This window comes from Ambystoma mexicanum, chromosome 3q (assembly GCF_040938575.1).
Source record: "Ambystoma mexicanum isolate Mex_15411 chromosome 3q, UKY_AmexF1_1, whole genome shotgun sequence".
In the NCBI taxonomy this organism is placed as follows: Eukaryota; Metazoa; Chordata; class Amphibia; order Caudata; family Ambystomatidae; genus Ambystoma; species Ambystoma mexicanum.
In genome coordinates, this window is record NC_090926.1 from 577,321,401 (window position 1) to 577,346,921 (window position 25,521).

At 49.7% G+C, this 25,521-nt stretch overlaps 1 protein-coding gene across 13 annotated transcripts in view; it reads left to right on the forward strand.

Moving 5' to 3' along the window:
• Positions 1 to 25,521, forward strand: part of RBFOX2 (RNA binding fox-1 homolog 2) — a 1,085,372-nt gene that overhangs the window by 960,347 nt on the left and 99,504 nt on the right. For all 13 annotated transcript variants that reach the window (XM_069654361.1, XM_069654368.1, XM_069654359.1 and 10 more), the window contains one exon: positions 24,653 to 24,744. In XM_069654361.1, coding sequence (XP_069510462.1) covers positions 24,653 to 24,744 — 92 coding nt within the window. The remainder of the gene's footprint in view (positions 1 to 24,652; positions 24,745 to 25,521) is intronic.

Genomic DNA, 25,521 nt, shown 5'->3' on the forward strand with positions numbered 1-25,521 from the left:
GCCATGATCTCTAGGGCCTCGGACCTGTTTCAGCTGACCCCTGAGGAAAAGAAGAAAGCGGCTTTCCTGTACAACACTGCGAGGCAAAGAGGAAGACGTGCTTTAGATCCCTCTGTTGGACATTTGGGGTGAGGGGCTGTCCCTTATGAAGAACCCGTCCTCGGTCCAGGCAGAGAGGGACCGGCACGAAAAGAATTACAGGGTGCTGGACTCTGCACCCAAGAGGTTGAGGTCCCAGCCTTCCCCGTTGACCCTGAAGATCGCAAGGGTGAGGTCCAAGTCCCTTCTCGGATTGATGTCGTCCTGCATATACCACATTCGGCTGTGCAGGCTGCGTATGCAGCCACTGTAAGAGTTCATCAATGCCCGTTGGATCCATGTATCAGGAAGCTTCGAGGACAAGATCTCTCTCTATCGAGACTGTTTCCGTCGAGCGATACAGTGGTGGGGAGTCAGTGCGCATTTGTCGGCAGGCGCAGCCTTCCAGACACCACCTTATCAAGAGACGGTCCTGATGGACGCCTCCCTGGAAGGTAGGGGCTTGCACACCGGAAGTCTCCATGCAAGAGGCCTGTGGCTACCAGTGGAGAAGTTGTTGCATATCAACGTACTGGAGCTGCGGGCAGTGTTTTTGGGCCCTCAAGCCTTTCCTTCTGTCGCTCAAGGGCAAGGTGATATGGGTCTTCATGGACAACACCACCACAATGTTCTACATCCAGAAGCAGGGGGTCACCAGATCCCCAGCGCTCTCCAGCGATGCGCAGTACCTACAACACTGGGCTGTTGCCCAGGGGATGGTCCTCGTCCCGTTTCATCTGGCAGGAGTGAAGAACACCATTGCCAGCTCCCTCAGTAGGGAGATGCGCTCTTGCCACGAGTGGGAGCTTTGGCAGGACCAAGTGGATCTTCTGTTCCGTTGATGGGGCAATCCCCAGATCGATCTGTTTGTGACGGCGACGAACACTAAGTGCCGGAGGTTCGCCAGCAGGTATCCCCAGCCGGGGAGCATGTGTGACGCATTCTCATTCCCTGGGATGGCCTGTTTCTGTATGTTTCTCCTCTGTTGCTGCTTCGACTAGTCAATCAACTCGGGCGGTCCCGGTGCAGAATGAATCTCGTCGCACCGGTGTGGCCGAGACGGATATGGTACCCAGACCTTCTGGACTTGTCAGCGGCCCCTCCAGTCAGGCTTCTGGCGGCTGCAGATCTTCTCGCCAAAGAAGGTGGCGCGATCCTGCACCACGACTCAGTCGCTGAACTTGCAGACCTGGCTCCTGCAGCACCAGAGTTTGGAGGATACGATATCCCGGCGGACTGCAAGGAGGTGCTTGCCAAGGCCAGGGCTTCGTCTACACTGAAATGCTACGGACATGAGTGGAAGAGGGTCGCTGTCTGTTGCCGTGCACAGAAGATCGACCATCTACGGATTACGGCTCTGCGGGTGCTGCTGTATTTGCTGTTGCTGGCCAAAGGCGGGCTGGCTCATGCCTCCATCAAGGTTCATTTGGCGGCTATCACCCGCTACACCAGAACTCTGGGACGTCATTGTTATGGTCACACCGCCTGGTCAAGGAGTTCATCAAAGGACTTTTCCGTTTGTTCCAGTCGTTGAAGGCTCCGGCCCCGGCGTGGGAGCTCAATGTGGTGCTGAATAGGCTCATGGGTCCACCGTTCGAGCCTATGCATTCTGCGCCACCGAAATTTGTCACTTGGAAAACAGTGTTTATTGTGGCCATCACCTCTGCACGACGAGTGGGAGAGATCCAGGCCCTCTCTTGTAAACCACCTTACTTGACATTCCATGAGACAAGGGAGGTGCTACGAATGCACCCCTCTTTCATGCCCAAGGTGCCTTTGGACTTTCATCTAAAGGAGCCCTTGGTGTTACCTATGTTCTTCCCGCTGCCTTTGTCGCCGGCTGAGAGGACTTTGCACTCGCTGGATGTGGCTAGAATGCTCAAGTTCTTCGTGGACCGCACAAATAGTTTTTGGAAGACGTTGCAACTTTTTGTGATCTTTGGCAATGCGAACCATGGGCATGCCCTCTCCGAGGCTTCCATTTTCAGGTGGCTCTCCAGCTGCATCACCCATTGTCATTGGTTGGCAAACCGACCGTTGCCTGGCCGTCCGAGAGCCCACTCGACCAGAGCGATCGCTGCAATTACAGCATTCCTGTCTGGTATGCCCCTGCTGGACAACTGCAGGGCTGCTACGTGGAGGTCGACGCACACCTTCACGAAGTTCTACTGCGTCAACAGGGATTCCACGGCGGAGTCCAGAGTCGGCCAAGCAGTGCTGCACAACCTGTTCGCTTGAAGGTGAGCCTGGTGAGGAGGTAAGAGGTGGTTAATGTTGAGATGCTTAATGTTCGCCTTGCCACCTGTGCATGTTTGTACTGCTATCTATTCTTTATTCATGAGCATATGAATCCATGCCAGACCCCATGCTGGAGAAGGAACAATTTACTTACCTGTAACGGTTGTTCTCCAGCATGGGTCTGGCATGGATTCAAATGCGAATAACCACCGCCCCTCCCCCCCTCTGCACTTCTTCTCTTGGTCCTACTGCCCCTTTACGAGCTACCATACCTGAAGATGGCTGCCAGAGGAGCTATCTTTGGTAGAGGGCATTCATTGGCTGGGGGCAGTATGACCCAGAGACCAGTGATTGGTTGTTAGGAGAAAGACAGTTCAGAAGTGAAACTGGTTCTTTTTTTCTTTACCTTGGATTCCCAGCCTGACGGCAGTGAATATTCATGAGCATGTGAATCCATGCCAGACTCATGCTGGAGAACAGTTATAGCTAAGTAACTTGTTCCTTTTTCCCCTTTTCAGTCCTACTAACTTGCCTCCCTCTCTCCTTGTTTTACAGATCCGCCAGAGGGCCAAGAGACCACACAGAATAGGGTGCGGTATAAGACCTTTAACATAACACACAGCTCCCAGAGTTGTCCCTGTTCAGTAACTAAGTTGGCCTCCTATACATCTGTCCACCAGGCCATAGTAAAGAAATCCAGTCCTAACACATGTGGAATGCAGAATTAGGATCTGTACGGCTGCTTTTATCAATCTGTCATCAAGGTCGTCATGAGACTGTGGTCGATCATCTTCCTGATATGATGAAATTGAGGGTCCAACAGCAGATGTTAACTGGCATGACCACCAGATGGTGGTGTTGGAGGAACAATTGAAGGTGGTGCAGGCGAAAACATGATTACATTGAGTGTGCAAGGATTTCTGTGGCAGAGCAGGACTAAACCTTTTTATGAGGTCTTTGAAATGATAACTCCTCACAGGAGGTAATCGGTTGTTAAAATGTGTAGAAGGATGACGACAGATTACTACTTCTGCAAGGAGTCATTATTTTAAAGGTGCATGAGGATATGTGTAGGCGTTCTGGAGGTAGATCCCCCCCGCCCTAGACTGTCAGTGAACATCAAAGGAGGAATAAAAGGATTAGGCAGGTCTGTAGGGTGAGGAGTCTATAGGAGAACAATCCATTCTAGAAACTGTTGAAGGACCCGGTGTTTCATGGAAGGACACAACCAGAATCACCTCTAGACCTGGCATTCATGTTGGCAAATGCCTTCTGGGAGATAACCCTAAAGACTCAGTAGAATTGGAACCCCCTCTGCCTGGGGAGCTCTGTTCTGTTTTTTTTTTCATTTATAAAGCGCTTAATTACCAGCAAGTGATTTCTGCGTGGGATCAGGATTTGAACCTGTTGCACCGCGTTGTCTTGCTTCCAAGACAAACGCATAAGCTATCCTTCCTCCCCAAGGACAAATCTGATGTGTCATTGGAGTTAATAATGGTGGTGTTGCAGTCTCAAATTTTAACTGCTTTATCAGCTTGTCGGGAAACCTCGGTGCGAATACCAGTAAAGTCTGAAAGCCCTCAGGAACACTGTTCTGTGATGGCCCATTTGTTGGCCTAGGTGTGCAAAGGCGCAACCTCAACAGGGACTTCTGACACTCCTGAGCCTGTATTCTCCCCACGAGAGCGAACCTCTCAATCAGGGATTCTCAGTCTCACGGGAACCCTTCTTAACCAAGTGCTCCTTGGGAAGGAGCCACCAGGCTAGGCTGCTGAGGAGAAAGGGGAAGAGCTTATCTCGAAGTGTTCTTGGACTTGCTGTTGACAAAGAGCAGGCCTCTTGAACAAAGCCTACCAATGTACTAGACAAGTCTCTAACTCCTTCCATGACAAGGTGTTGCAAAAGATGCAGTGACCCAATAATTGTCGGAAGGCTCAGATTGACCAATAGGGCAGGCCCCACATACTAGTGTGGGCCTGGTTTATGCTCAAAGTGGTCCAGTTTTAGGTACTTCATTGTTCAGCAAGTAGTTTCGACCATTCTTTAAAATGTGCGATTTTCAGCACAAACGGCCGGTAACAAAAGAATTGCCATTTGCAGCTATGGGCTAATTAATCATTGGTGCCCAGGCCACTTCTTATGCCCCAATCTGACCCAGATGGTTGGGCCCTAGAAACTGGAGTCACAGCGCATGCAGATCAGATGAGGAAATGGACACCAGAGGCATCATTAAAATGCTGCCTGTCTCTGCATAGACAAGCAGCCCGGACCAGTATAGAAAAAATTTTTATGTTCAAGCAGAGTAAAGGCTGTGGTCCCATTCTCCATCAGTGAAGGGACGGGGTGGGGGTGTAAGAGTATGAACATATCATTGATGGAGAACTCTGATTATACAGTAAGTAACATTCCCTTCTAATTTGACTGTGATATTCTAGTTGTATACTCTGCATCCAGACCTTCCTTCCCAACAGGAAAGTAAGGATAGCATTCAGGGTCCTGAGGTCTGTGTGCTAGACGCTCACCCTGAAGCTTACCACAGATTATGGCCCCTCAGAAGTGCCACAGTCATGGCACACACATCCTTCAAATAATCCCTTATGGTGATGGGAGGGTCCACGGGAATGCAACCACATTTGATTCCTCCACATTCTAGAGAAGGAGTAATCCTACTTTCGAAGGGATTGTGTCCTCCGACGTATTCCTCATCTTAGATATATCCTTCCAGCTCTGCTGGCCTCGAACATTTTTTCTCCAGAGGGTGCTGCGCGTCGACGTCCCTCGAGTCGATGTTCTTCGACAGCCGCCGTATCGACGCTCGACGTCATCCTGCCTATAAAGGCCGCGCGCAGCGTCCGTTGCTCAGTTCCGTTTTTCCGCCCTTACTCGGTGCCTCGGAATACCGTTGCTCAGTTCTTAGTCAGATTAATCCTATTTTCCTCGAGTTATTCGATCCATACTCGATGGCTTCCTCGTCGGAACCGACAACTCCTCGATCCGGCTTCAAAAAATGTCGAGATTGTGGGAAAAAGATGTCGTTGACCGATCCTCACAGAATTTGTCTGTGGTGCTTGGGAGCCGAACACCATTGTTCGGAATGCGAAGACTGTATGTCCATGACAGCTAGGGCCCTGAAGGAGCGTAGGGGGAAGCTGGAGAAAGGTAAGACTTTTAAAGCTTCTTCTTCTTCAACGAAGTCGAGACATTCGTCTCCTCGTCACCATTCACGCTCCAGGTCTCGGAGTGGGTCTCTTCACTCCTCGAGATCGAAGCACTCGAAGAGGAGACGTCGAAGATCCCCTTCTCCGTCCTCCTCTTCCTCTGTTTCGCCAAAAAGAATCCCTTGCCCCACGAAACATAGTTCCCGGGCTGAATGGGAGGAATTCCGAAAAAATATGAGCGTCTTCGAGAAAGCGGCCTCGACCCCTTCGAAGACTGCCGAGAGCGATGCTCTGGTCGAAAGACCCGAAGGTCAAAAACGCCGCGAGTCGCAGTACCCGGCGAAAGAAACCTCTCGAGCGCGTCTCGAACCCTCGAGCAGGACTATGACCTCCAAACCTTCCTCGAAGGTGCCGTCGACGAGGGTTCCGTCGAGGTCGATGTCTTCGACGCCGTTGTCGAAGGGACCTTCGACACACGGGTCTGTCGACTCGACGCCGGCCTCGACGCCGAGAAAAGTCACGGTGACCACACATCCAGTGACGATCCCCAGGCCCTCGACGTCGATGGCATCGATATTGTCGAGTAGAATTCCAATTCTGTTGAGGTCCTCGAGGCCTCCACCTCTGTTTTCGACGTTTTCGAGGCCAATAATGACAAGTTCGGCACCCTCTGCCTTGGAAATGGGATTTACTTCCTTTATGAGTTCAGAACAATTGAGAACTATATCCTCAATTGTAGAAGAGGGTGATTTGTCTGAACAAGACACTTTTGAGTTACAGGGACCTGTAACCCCAGTTAGAGAGGAATTTTCCTCTGAAGAGCGCAGATTAAAGGATCTTCATGATTCTTTACATGAGGCAAGTGGGTTAGACACTTCCCCTGAGGTGGATTTTGCTAAGCCAGACCCGGAGGAGCATGCTGAAACCCCCTACAGAGCCCTAATGGCCAGGATTACAGAGTTCATGGGGTGGTCTGCACCTTCACAATCTTTCCAACTAGATGACCTCACGGATATTCTCGACAAAGGCCCACAAGAGGATCCTGTGGTGCCCTTTCATAAAGCTCTTCAGAGAAAGATCACGACAAACTGGGAAACCCCAGATGTAATGCCAGCAGTAAATAAAAAACTGTCTGCAAAGTACAGGGTATCTTCCACAGACCCAGAGTTTTTGTCTAAACATCCATCCCCAGAAAGTCTGGTGGTACAAGCACCATCCTCTACCGATGTCAAGACTGCTTATCCTACAGTCCCACAGGACAGGGACGATAAATATGATGCTATGGCAAAGAAAGTCTTTTCAGCATGTAGCATGGCGTTAAAGTCTGTTAATGCTACTTGCACCCTTGCTAGGTTCAGCCATACACTTTGGGAGTGTGCTTCTACAGCGGCTGACTGCATCCCGGAGGGAGAAGAAAGGGATGCGTTCCTGAATATTATACAGGACGGTAAAGACGCTATGTGCGAATCCCTCCAGACGGGCATTGATTCGGCTGACAGTATCAGCAGAGCAATGGCGGCAAGTACATCAACCAGGAGATTCGCTTGGTTGAGAAAGTCGGGTTTTGCCCCAGATGTGCAAGCCAGGCTCTTGAACATGCCATTCGATGGCTCTTCTTTGTTCGGGAAAAAGGCGGATGACAGTTTAGAGAAACTGCAAACTTCAAAAGCTGCAGCAAAATCCCTAGGAGCTGCAATCCGTCAGACTCCTTTTCGTCCCACAGGAACCTCTGCGAGGGGCAAGTCCTTTCGCTTCTACTCCGCATTCGGAAGAGGTAGAGGACGACCGGCTTAAAGGGGTCAAAGAAGAACTACCCGAGGTGGACGGGGTAGATATTCTAAAGCCGCAGCAACAGCAGGTGCCTCTTTACCATCGGCATCTGCATCAGCCGCCCCAAAAACACTCTGAGGACTCCCCTCACAGGACACCTGTAGGAGGCAGGTTGACTCAACATCTGACGGTATGGCAGGCTATCACGTCAGATGCTTGGGCATTGGAAACAGTTGCCCAAGGTTACTGCCTGCCTTTCCTACGTATACCTCAGTCATCCACCGGGGATCAGCTCTCAGAAAGTTCCAGATCCGCTCCTCTTGCAGGAAATTTTGGACCTGCTAGAGAAAGGTGCCATAGAACCCCGGTACCTGTAGCGGAGAGGAACAAGGGCTGGCTCTCCCCTTACTTTCTCATTCCGAAGAAAGAGGGAGGACTGAGACCCATCTTGGACTTGCGAGAATTGAACAAATTCCTCAGGAAAGACAAATTCAAGATGGTCACTCTTTCTCAGATCCTCCAGGCCCTTCAGTTTCAGGACTGGTTGGTATCTCTGGACCTTCAGGACGCTTATTTCCATGTGCCTATCCATCTCAAACACAGGAAATACCTGAGGTTCGCAAATGGCAACTCTCACTATCAATTTCGAGTACTGCCATTTGGGCTGACCTCCGCCCCGAGGGTCTTCACCAAGTTAATGTCGGTAGTGGCTGCAAGTCTAAGGAGGGAAGGGATTCACGTCTACCCCTACCTGGACGATTGGCTGATCAGGGCTGTTTCTCCGGAGCAAGCTCAGATCCAGCTAAATCACGTGTGCTACTCCCTTCACAGACTGGGCTTCTCCCTCAATTTAAAGAAGTCTCAAATGATACCATCGCAGAGACTCCAGTTCATAGGAGCGATCCTGGATACTTCCCTGGGAAAAGCCTCGCCACCAGAGGTGAGGGCTCAAGATATTCTACAGATGGTTACCAAGTTCCAACATGCCCAACGTCTCCCAGCCTTCGACTTTTTGAGGTTGCTAGGCCTCATGGCATCCTGCATTTTCCTTGTGCCAGAGGCTCGCCTGAGAATGAGATCCCTCCAGTGGGCACTGAGGACTCAGTGGTCACAATTCTCGGGGAGAATGACAGATCTTCTTCAGGTTCCCGGCAGGGTGGCTCGAGACCTTCAGTGGTGGGCCTGTCAGGAGAACATTCTGAAAGGAGAACAGTTTTGGCAACCCTGGCCGGAGATAACAGTAGTCACGGATGCCTCACTCACGGGGTGGGGAGCCCACGCCAACGACTTGACCATCAGCGGTCGTTGGTCTCCATCGGAGTCCAGACTACACATCAACCTGTTAGAGCTGAGAGCCATCAGACTTGCGTTGAAGGCTTTCCTGCCAGCTGTACAAGGGAAGAACGTCCTGATAATGACGGACAACACGGTGGCCATGCATTACCTCAACAAAAGAGGAGGCGTAGGATCACTACCCCTGTGCAGAGAGGCGATGCAGCTCTGGTTTTGGGCAATCCAAGAAGGAATCTCTCTATCGGCAGTTCACCTAGCCGGAGAGAAGAACTTGACAGCGGACGCTCTGAGCAGGCAGAACAGTCTCCCACGAGTGGGAGCTAGCTCAGGAAGTCCTCCAAGAGATCTTCGCCCTTTGGGGAACCCCTCAGGTAGATCTGTTCGCCACCAGCCTAAACAGGAAATGCGACCTGTTCTGCTCAAGGGAATTTCCTCCGAGGAGCTCTGGGAGACGCGTTCATAGTGGACTGGGAGTTTCTGCTTCAGTACGCGTTCCCACCGGTCCCTGTCATTCCTCAAATGATCAGGAGGTTAAGAAGATTCAGGAGAACCATGATCCTAATTGCCCCGGATTGGGCCAGGAGAACGTGGTACCCAGACCTTCTAGACTTGTCCATCTGCCCTCCAATTCGACTTCCTCTCAGAGAAAACCTACTCTCACAGAAGGGAGGTCAGGTTCTCCATCCAGACATCAAAACCCTCAACCTTCACGCTTGGCTTCTGAACGGCTGAGGTACAAGGATTGGGACCTCCCTGATGATGTTATGGAGGTGTTGCTTTCGGCAAGGAGGCCAGCAACAAAGTCTTTATACCGCTGCCGTTGGAACAGATTTTGCAGCTGGTGTAGAGAACAGAATATCGACCCATTTTCATGTGGTACACCAATGGTTTTGTCCTTCCTACTATATTTGGCAAATTCAGGCCTTCAAGTTGGCACCATTAAGGGCTATCTCGCAGCGCTATCTATCTTTAAGCGTACTGCGGAAGAACCATCCTATTTCAAATTACCCTTGGTAATACAGTTTCTAAAGGGGTTAACCAATGTTTATCCCCCAAGACCATTCCAAGTTCCCCTATGGGATTTAAACTTAGTACTAACTTTCCTGATGGATACACCTTTCGAACCTCTCCATTCTTGTTCGTTAAGATTCCTTACCCTTAAAACTGTTTTATTAATAGCACTTACATCTGCTAGAAGGGTGAGCGAATTACAAGCTCTTTCTTGTAAACCCCCTCATACGATCTTTCACAAAGACAAAGTTGTCCTGCAAGTGAAGCCTAATTTCCTCCCAAAGGTAGTTTCTGAATTCCATATTTCTCAGAAGATTACCCTACCATCTTTCTATCCTCCTCCTCACACGGGGAAAGAGGAAGAGAGGTTACACAGACTAGACCCTAGGAGTGCTTTAAGTTTTTACATTAGTAGACTAGCCAGGATAAGACAGGCAGACCAGCTGTTTGTAGGTTACGCAGGTCACAAGCTGGGGTTACCTATACTTAAGCAGACCATTTCCAGATGGATCATTCTAGCCATTCTGGAATGTTATAAACTGGCAGGGAAAGAGCCCCCTCAAAACCTTAGGGCTCATTCGACCAGAGGTATTGCAGCTTCATCGGCCCTCAAAAGAGGCGTGCCGGTTAAAGACATATGTGCGGCCGCTACATGGTCGTCTATCCATACCTTTACACGTTTTTACAATCTGGATTCCTCCTCTAGTCAAGAGACTAGGTTTGGAAGGGCTGTACTGCATTCTATTCATCAATAGAAGACAGCGTGAAGTCAGTACTCCCTCCTCCGAATATAGAATACTGCTATGGGAGCCTATCTAAGATGAGGAATACGTCGGAGGACACAATCCCTTCGAAGAACAAGTTACTTCTTACCTTGTAACGTTCTTTCGACGGGATGTTCCTCCGACGTATTCCTCATCGACCCTCCCACCCATCCCCGCAGTTCTACTTCCCTTGTTGTTGCAGCTTACGCTCCTTCAGGGTGATTAGTCTAGTCCAGACAGTAATACTGTGGGCTACAAAACGGAACTGAGCAACGGACGCTGCGCGCGGCCTTTATAGGCAGGATGACGTCGAGAGTCGATACGGCGGCTGTCGAAGGACATCGACTCGAGGGACGTCGACGCGCAGCGCCCACTGGAGAAAAAATTTTCCGAGGCCAGCAGAGCTGGAAGGATATATCTAAGATGAGGAATACGTCGGAGGAACATCCCGTCGAAAGAACGTTACAAGGTAAGAAGTAACTTGTTCTTCTGTACACACCCTCCAGAATCACCACAGGATGATGCGAAAGAAAGCACTGAAATTATCGGTTGCCTGTTCTTTGGCCAGAACTCTCTGAAGGGAGAAATCTTGTCCCAGCTCTGTGTCTAGGAGGCCAACAGAGGCAGTACTAAAACCCCAAAAGCATGGACACAATTTGTAATGTTGCTTGCAAAACCCCCCAGGAACTAATTTTGGGTTTTCAAATATGGATGCCTTAGTACAATATCCCCACGATCGATGACGCATGCACAACCTAATTTCTGAAGGGCCAAAATACTGACCCCATGTGACTGCCTTAAGGACTCGCTGGGGAGGAGGATGCGCTGGGGCTCACTTTCATATTTGCAGATTCAGCACTCTAGTTAGTGGAAGGTTTGAACAATTGAGTAAATCCTCTGAATTGCTTTGAGGTGCATCCCAAGACGCTTAATGCCAGCATGACAGACGGCATTAATGCCTTAATGACAGAGATTCTCCTCATCGACACACCTGCATTCTCCTTTTCTGTCACTCGCTGGCCAGCTTCCCTTGGCACTCTTCCTGCTCCCACCTTTGAGGTTAAAAACCTGGGGGGTCATCTTCGACTCCCCATTCCTTTTCTCCTCATCTCTCACGTCACTAAAGTCAAACTACGAACTGCACCGCCTCAGAGGTATTCTTCCTTTCCCTGAAGTTCAGCCTCTTTCTAAATCTGCCGGTTTCTACTCTCTGCAACTCGTCCAGAACAGGACTGCAAGGACTTGTCCTGGGCTTCAAGTCCAGGGATCATATCTCTCCACACTGAAATCTCTGCATTGGCTCCCAGTGGCTGCAAGGATTAAGTTCAAGAGACTCTGCATTGTCCACAAGGCCTTCTGGGGCCCGAGTCCTCAGTACCTCCAAAATTCTCTTCGTAAATACCTTCCTACTCAAGCTCTTCGCTCCTTCAACTCTCTCGGGGTCAGTCGCTTTTCCAAGCAACAAGTTGGTGATAAAGCTTTCTTCAGTTAGTTGGGGCCTCCCTCTGGAACAGCCTCCCTGCCTCTCTGAAACTTGAGGAGAACCATCTCTGGTTCTGGAAGCACCTCAAGAACTTCCTCTTTGCTTCTGCCTTTTTCCTGTCTGATACTGCACTGGTGACCTGGTTACCCTCTGATTTCAGCCCATCTCATTGCCCGCCCAGTTGCACACCTGCACTGCCTCCCGGCAACTCTTACACGTGGGTCTGTATCTGTAACCCTATAGTCCCCCTACCTACACTTTTGGACACCTACTGGTCGCATTTCTTATTGTTTTGATCCCATGTACAGCACTGCCCCCTCTCCGTCCCACTTTTGCCCCTCCCCTGCACTTGCGTGATCTCGGTGTCATTTGGCCTAGTAAGATCATTCTCTGTCCTCCCTCTGTTCTCCCTTCCGTGCCTCGCCACGCCTTGGAACACTTGTGTATAGACGCATTAGAAATGCCATATTTCATATATAGTGTTTTCAGAGTTCATTAGTCTGGCATAGTTCAGAGATGGAGGTACCTCATTGTCCCGGGAGGATAGCTCAGCGGCAACGTGTTCGCCTTGGAAGCAAGACGACATGAAGCAACACAGGTTCGATACCCAGATCCGCGCTTAGAAAACTCGGGATATTTAAGCGCGCTAAAAAATCATGCGACCAAAAAAAAACCTTCCTGTAACAGCGCTTCGATGCCCGCGGGCTGTGTGAGCGTTTTTAAAAATGCAAACAAATAACATAAATTATGCTGCTGTTTTTTTGAGCCGATATATTATATTGTATACATTTTGTCCTCATGACACCCAGTAGATAATTCTTTGGTTGGCTGATGTGTGGCTCTGGATGAAGCACTTTTTAAAACCTTTCATTTTCTTGCCCCATAACATCTTAAGTGTAAACACCAAACTCCTCAGGCTAATAATTGCGCTTGTTCTGAAAATAGCATCCCCATTCTTTCATAGAACCAAGCTGTTAAACCATATCTGGGAGGTACCCCTTTGTCATCCATAAAAGGAGCTAGGTAAAACATACTCATTCCCCCTCCCCAACCAATAATACACATTCTCCTTCATGGATTCTCATGCTTATGAATATTGCCCGTCGTCCTCGGTAAAGAAAAAATCTGTTTGTTTCACTTCTGAACTGCCTTGCTCCTAACAACCAATCACTGGTCTCTGGGTCATACTGCCCCCAGCCAATGGCTGCCCTCTAGCTCAGCCCCTCCTCTGGCAGCCATCTTCAGATTTTTATTGCATGTTAGAGTGGTGGGAGCCCTCGTGATCCGCTCTCGGGCTTTTTACTGCGTTTTGCGCTTTTCTTAGTTTTTTCTATTTTTCGGTCAATCAGGCCTTAAGCTTCATCGATGCATCATCTGACTAACAGGGACCCATTTTTTGGAAATGTCTACGCCCCTCAAGGGCGATTTATGGTAGAGTTCCCTTCTTTGAGGATTCCGGAAGATTCTTTGAGGCCTACTCTGCGTGCACATGGCTGAAGATGGAGACTAGACGCCTCAGTTCAGGATCTGCCCTGGATGTGGAGTAAGGAACACTTTTCCTGGACGATGTGAACTCCCTGTGCCTTTACTGCCTACATTCCGACCAAACGCAGGTGGAGGAGACCTGTGTGTTCTGCAAGGACATGGTGCCTCGCACCATGAAGGACCCTTGCAAGTGGCTCTCCGAGTGGCTCCAGGCGAAGATCCCCAGGCAGCAAGCCTCACCCAGCAAGATGAAATCTGAGCGGAAATCTAAGACCTTTGAGGGGGCTCCGGAGACGGGGGCCCAACACAAGGCAAAGAAGCACTGCGAGTCCTGTTGGGACGGGCTCCTTGGCGGCCAGGTCGGGAACGGCATCTCTGGCACCCTTGACCACGAGCCAGCGCTCTGGGTCAGCGAAGAAGAGAAAGTTAGACCATCCGGGTAAACTTCTGGAGAAGTCCCAGCCGACTCCAATGGAGAAAGCGAGCGGGGTGCTGCCCCTCCCCCCACAGTGAAAGCCTCAGTGCGCCCAAGGTCGTGAAGGCCCAGGTTCACCAGGCAAAGCCTTCTCTGGAAGGAGTGGTGGCGTCCCTAGTGAAGGGCGCAGATGTGGACTCGCTGGAGGTAGCCCCTAAAACAAGAGTTTCCCTGCCTGCTCGGAGGGAATAGTCTTTTCTACCCATTGAGAAGACACCGGTGAAGATGATGCCGATCATCTCAACTAGACCGTCCCCACTGGCCGAGAAGAAGGGGGGGGGTGGCCGGTAGTCCTGGAGGGCTCAAACATCTCATCCGAGGAGGAGCTTTCTAGTCTGAAGGCCGTACTGGACAAAAAGTTAGTTGAGGCCAGGTACTATGGGAAGGACCCCGGCAAAGTGGATGTGGAGAGCAGAGAGGATACTGACTAGGAGCAGCAGGCCTTGAGGAACCAGAGGACATCACGCCACTGCCATCGCTCCCGTTGCAGCCACCACAGCAACCTCCACCACCGCAAGCGGACGTCCTACAGGCACTGCACACCTTGTGTTCAGAGACCTGGACAAGGCTGCCCCTATCGCCCGCGGGAGATCCCGCGGCACCTGGGCCGTTGGGGAGGGGGGGGGCCTTCCGTCAAGAGAAGGAGTCCATCCTCCACCTCCTTGCCATCCTTCGCCGCCGCCCCCCCCCCCTCCGAGGGGCGAACTGGATACGGTGACAACGGGTACGGACAACGGAGTGGTCCTCCCGTCGCCAATACCAAGGGCCTCGTCACCTGCCGAGATTGGCTGTTTCCACGCCATGATCGCTACAGCCTCTGAGATGTTTCAACTAACCCCCAAGGAGAAGGAAGGTTTCCTGTACCAGCGCCGGGAGGCCCAGAGGAAGACCGTACTTTCTATCCCTCTATTGGTTGACATTTGGGATGAGGAGCTGTCCCTCATAAAGAAACCGTCCTCAGCCCCAGCGAAGAGGGACCGGTACAAGAAGTAGTACAGGGTGCCGGACACTGCACCCAAGTGTCTCAGATCCCAACCGTTCCCGGACTCTGTGGTCTCGGCAGCGAAGTAGTCGTCCTACGGATCTTCGGCGTAGACGTCCTCTTCCTCCTCCGGACGGCGAGGGAAAGAATCTGGATGCCATGGGGCGGCAGGTCATCTCGTCTGCTGCGACTATCAAGGCGGCCAATGCCTTAGCCATCGTGGCCTGTTATGACAGGGAGCTGTGGTTCAAGATCGCTCCCCTCCTGTACTTCCTTCCCGACGACAAGAGGGCGGAAGCGCTGGAGATCCTGCAAGAAGGCTGGGTTGCATCAGACCATGCCATCACGGTGGCCACGGACATCGCCCACACGGGCTTCCATCAGATGGGCAACAGCATTTGCCTTCGACAGCGGGGTTGGTTGAAGGCCACTAGCCTCCGCCAGGATGTCCAGTTGAGGGTGTTGGACATGCCCTTCGGGGGCAACGTATTCGGCAAGACAGTGGACGAGTCGCTTCAGGCCATCAAGGCGGATAATGAGACGGCCCGGGCATTAGGCATACTCCAACTGCGACGGCCGTCCTTTTGGGCCTCCGGAGAAAAGTCTCAGAGATACTCCAAAGGTTTCGGTGGTGGTTCGTCATCCTATTGTCAACCATCCCGCTCTTCAGCTCCGGAAGCCTACTGGGTCCGCAGCAAGTCTGGAGGTGGTCGCTGTCATTGCCAGGGTCCTCATGGTGGCGCCCCTACGGCGAAGCAGGATTGAACCAGCCGCCATATTGGGCCCCCACCCGTGCACCCTGTTCGGGGGTTGGGGGGGGGGCGGCTGGTGAACTTCGTCAGCGTGTCGAAGTCCATCTCCACCGAACTTTGTGTGCTGGACGCCCTGGCTCACGGGCACACCCTGGAATTTCAACTGAAGTGCCTGCGCTTTCCACTGGTGACCAGGAAGGAAAACCACGTCCCTCATCTTCTGCTGGAGGTACGGGCCATGCTGAAGAAGGGCATGATAGAACTCATCCCAAAAAGGCTAGGGGGCTCTGGAGTGTACTCCAGGTACTTCATCGAAAGAAGCCAAGCGGTTGGAGACCCATACTAGACCTCCACCGCCTCAAAAAGTACATCAGGTCCCAGAGGTTTTGGATGGTCCCCCTTCAGCACTTGCTGGGATAACTGAAAGAAGGGGATTTCCTATAGTCGCTAGACCCGGAGAATGCCTATTTCCACATCCCCATTCACAAGGGACACTGCAAGTTTCTGCGCTTCGTGGTCCAAGGGCAGCGGATTGAAGTCGGCACCAAGGGTTTTCACCAAGTGTCTGGCGCCAATGGCAGCACGGTTGCGCCAGCAGGGGATTCACGTCTACCCCTACCTGGACGATTGGGTCATCCGAGCGAAGTCGAGGGAGACTGCCGTCGAGCACACAGCGGGGGACTGTCCGGCTACTCACGGAACTGGGGTTCTCAAACTTTGCGAAGTCCTGCTTGGTGCCATTGCAGGGCGCGCTGTTTCTGGGGTCCTGGCTCAACACGGTATCGTGTCTGGCGTGCCCGTCGGAAGGGAGAATAGCAGCCATCCTGGGCAAGGTACAACAGCTGTTGACCCTGAAGATCGCAAGGGTCCATCAGGTCCCTTCTCGGCATGATGTCGTCGTGCATTTACCTTGTGCACCTGTGCAGGCTGCGGATGCGACTGCTGCAGGAGTTCCTTGATGCCCGTTGGATCCAGGTATCGGGAAGCTTTGAGAACAAGATCACCCTCGACGAGAGTTTGCGTCGAGCGATTTGGTGGTGGGGTGTCCGCATCTTTCAGCTGGTGCGAATTTGCAGACCCCCCTGCACCAGGAGACTGTCACTGATGCATCCCTGGAGGGATGTGGTGCACACATCAGTCGTCTCCACGCCTGAGGCCTGTGGCTACCGGAGGAGAAGTCGTTGCACATCAACTTTCTGGAGCTACGGGCTGTGTTTTGGGCCATCAGGTCTTTCCTTCTGTCCCTCAAGGGCTTACTGGTGCGGATTTTCACAGACAACACCACCACGAAGATTTACATCCGGAAGCAGGGGGGGCACCAGATCCCCGGCTTTCTCCAAAGAGGCGCAGGACCTATGGTGATGGGCCGTCGCCCAGATCTTCCTCATCCCATTTCCTCTGGCAGGAGTGAAAAACACTGTGGCTGACTCTCTCAGCAGGGAACTGCGCTCGTGCCACGAGTGGGAGCTTTGGCAGGACTAAGTGGATCTTCTATTCCAACGATGGGGCAATCGACAGGTCGATCTGTTTGCGACGAACACCATGTGCCGGAGGTTCGCCAGCAGGTTTCCCCAGCCGGGGAGCATGGGGGATGCATTCTCCTTCCTCTGGGACGGTCTGTTCCTCCATGTGTTTCCCCCGTTGCCGTTGCTTCTGCGACTCATCAATCAGCTCAGACGTCCCCAGTGCAGGATGACCCTTGTCGCACTGGCGTGGCTGAGGCAGATATGGTACCCGGAACTTCTGGGCATGTCCGTGTCCCCTCCAGTCAAGCTTCCGGCAGACAGATCTTCTCGCCAGGGAAGGAGCTGTGATTCTGCACCACAACCCAGGGTCGCTTTGCAGGCCTGGCTCCTGCAGCGCTAGAGTTTGGTGGATACGATCTCCCGTCGGACTGCAAGGAAGTGCTTGCCAAGGCCAGGGTGTCTACACTGAAATGCTACAGACCTAAGTGGAAGAGGTTCGCCGTCTGGTGCCGTGCACAGTAACTCAACCCTCTACAGATTACGGCCCCGCAGGTGCTGCCGTATTTACTGTCGCGGGCCAAGGCAGGGTTGGCCCATGCTTCCATCAAGGTTCATCTGGCAGCGATCTCCTGCTACACCAGAACTCCAGGGCGGTCGTCGTTATGTTCACACCGCCTGGTCAAGGAATTCATAAAAGGACTTTTCTGTTTGTTCCCGCTGGTGAAGACACCGGCCCCTTTGTGGGAGCTCGATGTGGTGCTGACTAGGCTCATGGGTCCCCCGTTCGAGCCCTTGCATTCGGCACCGCTGAAGTTTTTATCATGGAAAACAGCATTTCTTGTGGCCACACCTCTGCACGACGAGTGGGAGAGATTCAGGACCTATTTTGTAAACCACAGTACTTGACATTCTACGAGACGAGGGTGGTGCTGGGACGCACCCCTCCTTCATGCTGAACGTGCCATTGGACTTCCATCTCAACGAGCCCTTGGTGTTACCCGTTTTCTTCCCAACACTTTCATCGCCGGCTGAGAGCACTTTGCACTCGCAGTGCGGTGAAGTTCTAATTGGGCAGCACAAATTGTTTTCAGAAGACATCACAGCTGTTTGTGAACTTTGGCCCTGTGAATGGAAGGCCCTCTCAATGCTTCTATTTCCAGGTGGCTCTCCTGCTGCATCACCCATTGTCACTGGTTGGCAAACTGACCAGGCCGTCTGAGAGCCCATTCGACCAGAACGATCGCTGCAACTACGGCGTCCCTGTCTGGTGTGCCACTGCTGGACATCTGCAGGGCTGCTACTTGGAGGTCGACGCACACCTTCACGAAATTCTACTGCGTCGACCGAGATTCCAGGGAGGAGTCCAGAGTCGGCCAAGCAGTGCTGCGCAACCATTTCGCTTTAAGGTGAGCCTGGTGAGGAGGTAAGGAAGTGCTTAATGTTGAGATGCTTAATCTTGAGCCTTGCCGCCTCCCGTGGTTGTGAATGTTTACTGCTATGTATTCTTTATTCATGAGCATGTGAATCATGCCAGACCCAATGCTGGAGAAGGAACAAGTTACTTACCTGTAACTGTTCTCCAGCATGGGTCTGGCATGGCTTCACATGCAAACCCTCCTGCCTACCCCTCTGCGGCTCTTCTCTTGGTCCTACTGCCACTTTACGTGCTACCAAATCTAAAGATGGCTGCCAAAGGAGGGGTTTAAGTAGAGGACAGTCATTGGCAGGGGGTTGCGGGGGCAGTATGACCCAGAGACCAATGATTGGTTGTTAGGAGAAAGACAGTTCAGAAGTGAAATTGATTTTTTTCTTTACCAAGGGTTCCCAGCCTGACTGGGAATATTCATGAACATGTGAATCCATGCCAGACCCATGCTGGAGAACAACAGTTACGAGGTAAGTAACTTTGTTCTTTCTTCTAGCACAGCATGTTCCAGGGGAACTGAATTCTCTGGCAGACGTACTAAGCAGAAGTTTAGTGCTACCCTCAGAACACGAGTGACAAACGCAGATGTGCTACGCAACCTCTTCTCAAACTGGGGGTGCCACGACATAGACCTCTTTGCTACACAGAAGAATGCAAAATGCTAAGACTACGCATTGAGGTATTTCCAGCAAAATTTGAAGGGAAAGCGCTCTGTTAATGAACTGGACAGTGTTAGACAAAGTTTGAATGCAGTATCTTCTGGGAACACTACAAACAACTTTGACTACAGGTATAGGCAACTCAACCTTTGGTATAAGCTTGTACTACACAGTTTTGGTTGGGTGTTGAGCAGCCAGGCTTAGCTCCTGAGGGGAAATGTGAGCTATAGCGGAGTTACACAAAGATTCAGTTACAGGTATTCAAATAAACTCTTAAACACAAGATTTCTTGCATAAACAATTTATCAGTCAGTAATAGAATTTGAACACACAAATATACTTTAATACTATACACTTTGAGTTTCTGAATCAGACCAGGCCCTTTTGGGATGGCCCACAGACACAACCTACACCCACAGGTGACTTCAGTAACAAAGGTGCTGGGCACCCTAATATCTTCCTGTTGGCATTCAGAACACTCTTTAAAAGTTGGTAAAAGACAAAGTTTATTAGAACACAAGAGACCACAAAATATTCTTAAGCAGCACAGATACTTTTTGAGTTCACTAGAAGTCATTCAATTCAATAGGCTAAGCCAAAGTCAATGGGCAAAAGTCTTGGATAGGATAAAGCACTTCTGGTAAGTAAATTGAAGTCTTTGCACAAGTTCTTAGGAGACTTTAATGAAAAGAAAAATCAAATGTAGGGCCACAAGCTGATTAGGCTTGTGAGTTGTGGAATTTACAAGCCCTTCTGCAGTAAGAGGTAAGTTCTCTTAGACTTGTTTAACAGTACCTTGGTAAAGAAGAAAAGATTCGGCTGATGACTACTGTTCCTGCCCAGCTCTGCAGATCTCACTGTTCCTGGGCCTCAGTCGTGGGGACAAGAGGGAGGACACTGGGGACTCGTGTAATGCACTGGGAGTGTTAAAACCTGCAGCCGGCAAACTTCATTTTCAGTAGCGGTTTCGGGTTTCAGCTAGCGCAAATAGCAACAACGCGGTTCCTGGCTGTCAAGGTGGACTGTCTTTGCTTCTGGGGTCCCGCACTCTGCTGAGGTGGCTCAGGCTTGGTCAGTCCTGCTTCATGGGAGTCCAGAGGATCTACCAAAAGCATTAGGCCAGCTTAAAAGTACCGCACACAATTTGGTGTCTGCAGCAACTGAGGAAATTCAACCAGCAGGGCACTGCAGCAGGGCTTCACCGGGGAAACCAACGGTCCAGGAGTTGCAGCAGGCGTCCTCTTCAAGCTCTTCTTCGGTTCATTTGTCCAGTGGTTGACTCTGCCTTCCAAGCCAAAAGACTTGCCTTTTATTCACTTCTCTCCCATTCATTCCAGCCTAGCTGTCACTCACCCAGCAGAGTGGCTTTCCTTGCCGGACAGCCAGCCAGCCAATCATCACACTGGCATTTGGGTCTCCTAGGAGACTAAGCGCAGGGAGTTTCGGGCACCTCCCTCACTTCCTACCTACCCCAGACACTCTGGAGCCAGAGGCGAGTTTCACTCCTGAAGCCCGCCAAAGGCGGAGTGAACGAAGAGACCACACCTGGTTTGGCACGCAGAGAAAATCTCTAGAAGGACCTTTCCTCAAATACATGCCGATAAAAGAAGACCGGGGACCATTTTGTCAAAGATGGCTCTGTGCCATTTTGAAAAAGATGGCTCTCGCGGCTAGCGTTACCGGAGCTGTGAACAGCCGCGGTAAATGCAAACCATGGTAGTTCGGGACGAAACCACTGCCACCAGCCATTCTGTGAGGAAAGGGTAACATAAAAATGTTACATAAGAATTTAGACACAGGCGATACGAAGTAACCCCTCCGGAACTCTATTGTAAGATAGGTTGTGCTAGGTCTGGCAAGTACAATGTTAAGTAAAGTCAATTTCACTCTACTGCTCTGGGAAACAGTTTATCCCAGAGAAGCTATTTAAACCTTTGGAAATCTAAGACTTCCCTGTGCCACTGCACTGAAGGTGCTGTGTGACTCAATGTAAAAGATGATGCCTAGGGAGTTTGTCAGACTCCATAACCAAAAAAAGAGGTAAAATTCACATTAAAATGCATGAGTGGGGAAAAGGAGTCACTCTCTCCAGGATAACAAAATCAAGTCCTCGAAATCTAGCAAAGTTGCTTGGGGTCTCTAAGGTGGAGGGAATTAGCATATTTTTGAGAATTCTGCCCAACACTCAGGCAAATTTGCATATGCTGCCTGCACCAACCCCCAACACCTCAACAGAATATTCCACAAGCTACACCAGGAGCAAGTAACAATGATCCCAGTAACTCCAGCGTGGGCACAACAAACACGATATTCACACTTACAAATTAGGTGTTTGTACTCCCATGAAACTACCGTGCCCATTCAACGTGTCACAGAACCAAGTGACAACACTTCACCCATGTCCTCAGATATTGAATTTAGCAGCCTGGCTTCTGAAGTCATGGAATTTGGTCATTTAAACATAGACCAGAGGTGAATGCACATTCTAAAAGAAGCACGTAAGTAAAACACATTATTTCAGCAAATGGAAACGTTTTATGTTATGGTGCAAAGCACGTACAATCAATACAATTGACTCTTCAACTTTACAGATAGTACACTATCTACTGTATCTGTTGGACTCTGTATTCAGTTCATTAAGAGTACATCTACATGCTCTCTCAGCCAACACCACATCACAAAGTACAGTTTCATGGTGGAAGGGGCCTGTGGTCAAGGCATTCATGCAGGATGTTAAGAAATTATACCCTGCAATTCTAATCCAACTCCTGGCTGGGACTCATGGGAGCCCCCTTGGAGCCAATGCACAAAGCCAGTAGTCTTAAAGATCTCACTTATAAGATCGCTTTCTTTGTTGCTATCACATCTATAAGAAGGGTAAGTGAACTACAAGTACTGTCGGTACAAGATCCCCTCGTAATTATTCACAAAGGCAAAGTTGTGCTACACTCGCATCCGTGTTTTTTCTCAAATTCATTTCAAAGTTCCATGTAAATCAATCCATAGTATTCCTGCTTTCTTGCAACACCCCAAGAACTATAAAGACGATGCACAGGTGGGCAGGCAGTGTTAAAACATCTTTCGCGCTCTACCTTCAAATAACTTTGTCCTCAAGTACTGCTTGCTAATCTATGCAAAGCATGTGATTGTAAGCAGATCCCCAAGCCTCAGAAGCCATACATTACTTACCATAATAGTATTTCTGATGGATGTATCTGCTTGGATTCACGTGCGCCTGCCCTTCCTCCCCTCTTGAAGTTGAAGGTTCTTGGGTAAATCATAGATGTTTTCACACCTCCTAATGTACCTAGTCTCCACGCTTACACTTTATACGCCGCTAGTCAAACAATTTGAGGGACCTTGACGCGTGAGGGATAATGGGTACAGTAGATGTCGCACTAGGGATAATATTACAAACCCGACCAGTGTACATGCCTTTCAAATACATGTGCAATACTTTGCGCCTACCACTAGATGTTAGCCTCTGCAAAGCATGTAAATCTAAGCAGCTACAAGCATCAGAAATATGATTTCGGTAAGTAATGTATGCCATATTAAGATCTCAGGACATGTGCACAGCTACTTCCCAATGTAGGTAGATGCCTGTATTCTCCTGGTGAAGGGTTTGTCACCCTGTAGTACCCTTCTCTTCAATGCATTCATGGGCCTGGCCCATGCTGCCAGCACACCTTCTCCCTGCCATCACTCTGAAGGACTCTGTTCCCCTCTCCGATTACACGTTCGTTTTTAAAATTGATTTTTTTTATTGCTTGTGACTATTAACATTCTTGTGGGCGACCCAGTGGGTGAATGCCAGTGGCGTAGACCTTTTGTATTGCGAGGCCTTGCAGGTTGGAATGTGTATCATTTTGAGTTGTGGTGACTGGTGTTTTTTACATTTATTTCACCCCTTTTCTTCCTGATGTTTTTCTTTCTTTATTTTTTTGGACTGCCATGTGGTTGGTTGTGGCTGCACGCATTAGTGACTTTGAGGCTGTATCTACCTTTCCCCTCACTAAGCTTTTCTTAGCCTAGGGTTACAAGCTGTCCCAAGTGAATGCTGGGAGAGACTTTTTTTAGTACTTTGACTGTGGTGGTTCATTTATTTCCAGTCTTTCATTTGCTCCTGCTGTTTTTAGCTCCTCAGATTAGCATGGTTTATTTCTTTTTTTGGCTGTGATCTGTAATCTTTGTCTTGTTTCCTTCTTCATTCTCCCCTGCCCCCTCCCCTCTGCCTCCCCTTTCGCCCCCAGTAGTCCCCGCCTTTCCTGAAGTAACGTTTACCAATTTGCTAATAAGGTTGGCACACTCTGTATGATCAGCAGCAACAAAGCAGAGGTGTTCTGGTTTTTCAACAATTTATATGAATGCTTTCCTTGCTCAAAACATAGCCACGTAAAGGATTCTTTGGCCAATATATTAAATGTATTTACTAATTTTATATTTACTTATAATGGTATTTAATAGAAAAGTAAAAGGCAATCAAAATATAGGCAGATGCTTTTTAACCTTAATTGTGATGTCCATTAAAATAGGTACTAGAGACTCCTTCCAGTTGGCTAATTAAATATTATAAAGGGGCCAGTATACTTTCTGTGAGTAGATCTTGCAGAAATGGCATTGCATGGATCTGCATATTCCAAAGCTTTATCCATTGGGTGGCATTCTGAATACCCTCTCTGTGGCTGCTCTAGAGCACATCCCAAAAGTCTGGATGGCTCTCTCCCCTCCAGGCTATCTTTGGTCATTCATGCAAGGATTGCTACCACATGCCTTCCTTATGATTTTCCTGACACCCTTAAAGGATTGCTCTTTAATCGCCCATTACATCTGAAGCTTTCCCGAATCGGAAACGGGAGGAACATGTAAACGAGGAAGGAAGATGAAGCTTCTCTAAGTATCAGTGGCTTTTAGAAATTAAATGGCAAAATTGATAGGCTGTCCAACAATGAATAGTCAAAGGTGTAACCTAAGTGACAAACTTGAAAAGTTGCAAACTACTAGCCAGCCACCAGAGTCACTTGCCGCCTCAATTTTATACGTACACTCGGCACACCATTTCTTACTCGCCGGGAATCAATTCTCATTAGCTAGTGGAGAGTGCACATTTTGCTCCGGGGTATAACCTATGAAACAACCCCTAAACCAATTAGCCCTCCACACTTGGGTTATTAATATTAATGCAGAAACATGGACTACATTTTGAAACATGACTAGCAGTATTTTAGTAGGAATACTTAAAAAAAATGTAATTGCAAATGATATGTGCCACTCGATATTCACCGCAACTGCACTGGGCTGAATTTTTAGTCATTTGTCTTGAGACCTCTGTCTCCTCCCCACCTGCACCCAGGGTGTTTTTTTTAGTCACTTGCCAAAAATCTGACAGTCCCCACTCTGTGTAGTCTGAAAATGACGAATTTAGGTAAACCTTTAACATGCATCCATAGATCAACGTATTATTCTCCCAGCAGTTAATATAAGAGCAACAATGTTTGTATGGCATTTTAGCCAACTGGCATCCCTCAACCTCTTTCCTTGTGATTCATCCCACCTATCCTCTTATTTCTGTAGTGTCTTTGTAATCATGTCTATTTGCCTCCTTTCCTCAGGGCGGATATGCAGCTTACAGATACACTCAACCAGCCACGGCTGCCACCGCTGCCACTGCAGCCGCTGCTGCCGCCGCAGCCTACAGCGACAGGTACGTCTCAAGGAAGGTGGACATGGAGCACGCACTCTTATGGCCCTTTCGAGCGCCAAAACCTGACCACAAAGCCACAAAAAGTATTGAACCCAGACTTGTAGTCTTCTTGGTTTGATTAGCACATCCTAGATGTATGTGGATATGCACCCTGTTTCCTTAAGAATGTATCTGATCATGCCTAGTATTTTTTTCCTCGCACCTCCTGAATGTGGCTAGATGAAACGAAGATGAGCCTTGTTAACCCTACTCTTGTTCCCCAGTACATGCAGGTTACAATTCCCATAGTACACAAGATGAGTGACATAAGTTGCCAAGTTTTCCTTCAGGTCTATGCTGCCTCCTCTGGCCTGAGGACGTGTGGGTCAATGTGCATTAATGTCCAGGGGGTCCTAATCCATGGGGTTACCTGAGAGGGGGCATTCACACTCTGAAGCTGCATTAGCCAAGAAAGAATTGAAGAGTCGTTTTTTCAGTGTTATTCCACAAATCTGTTCACTGCGGTGCTAAATTCTGGCCAGCCCTGTGTGTGCAGTGTAACCCGCACAACTAGGGTGTTTGTTTTGCAAGGAAACCCAAGCAACCTTAGACTTGTTTTGGCCTTGAGTTTCATTGGGCCCTTTGGGAATTCAGCTGCAACTGAGGAGAGTGAAATTAACTACTAGAGTGACAATCTTCGAACTCATTACCACTGGAAATTCTTCTGGTAGCTTCATTTTTTTATTTAAAATCCCTTTGCATTGCATTTTTGGGTCTATGCATTCCTGCTCGCAAGCA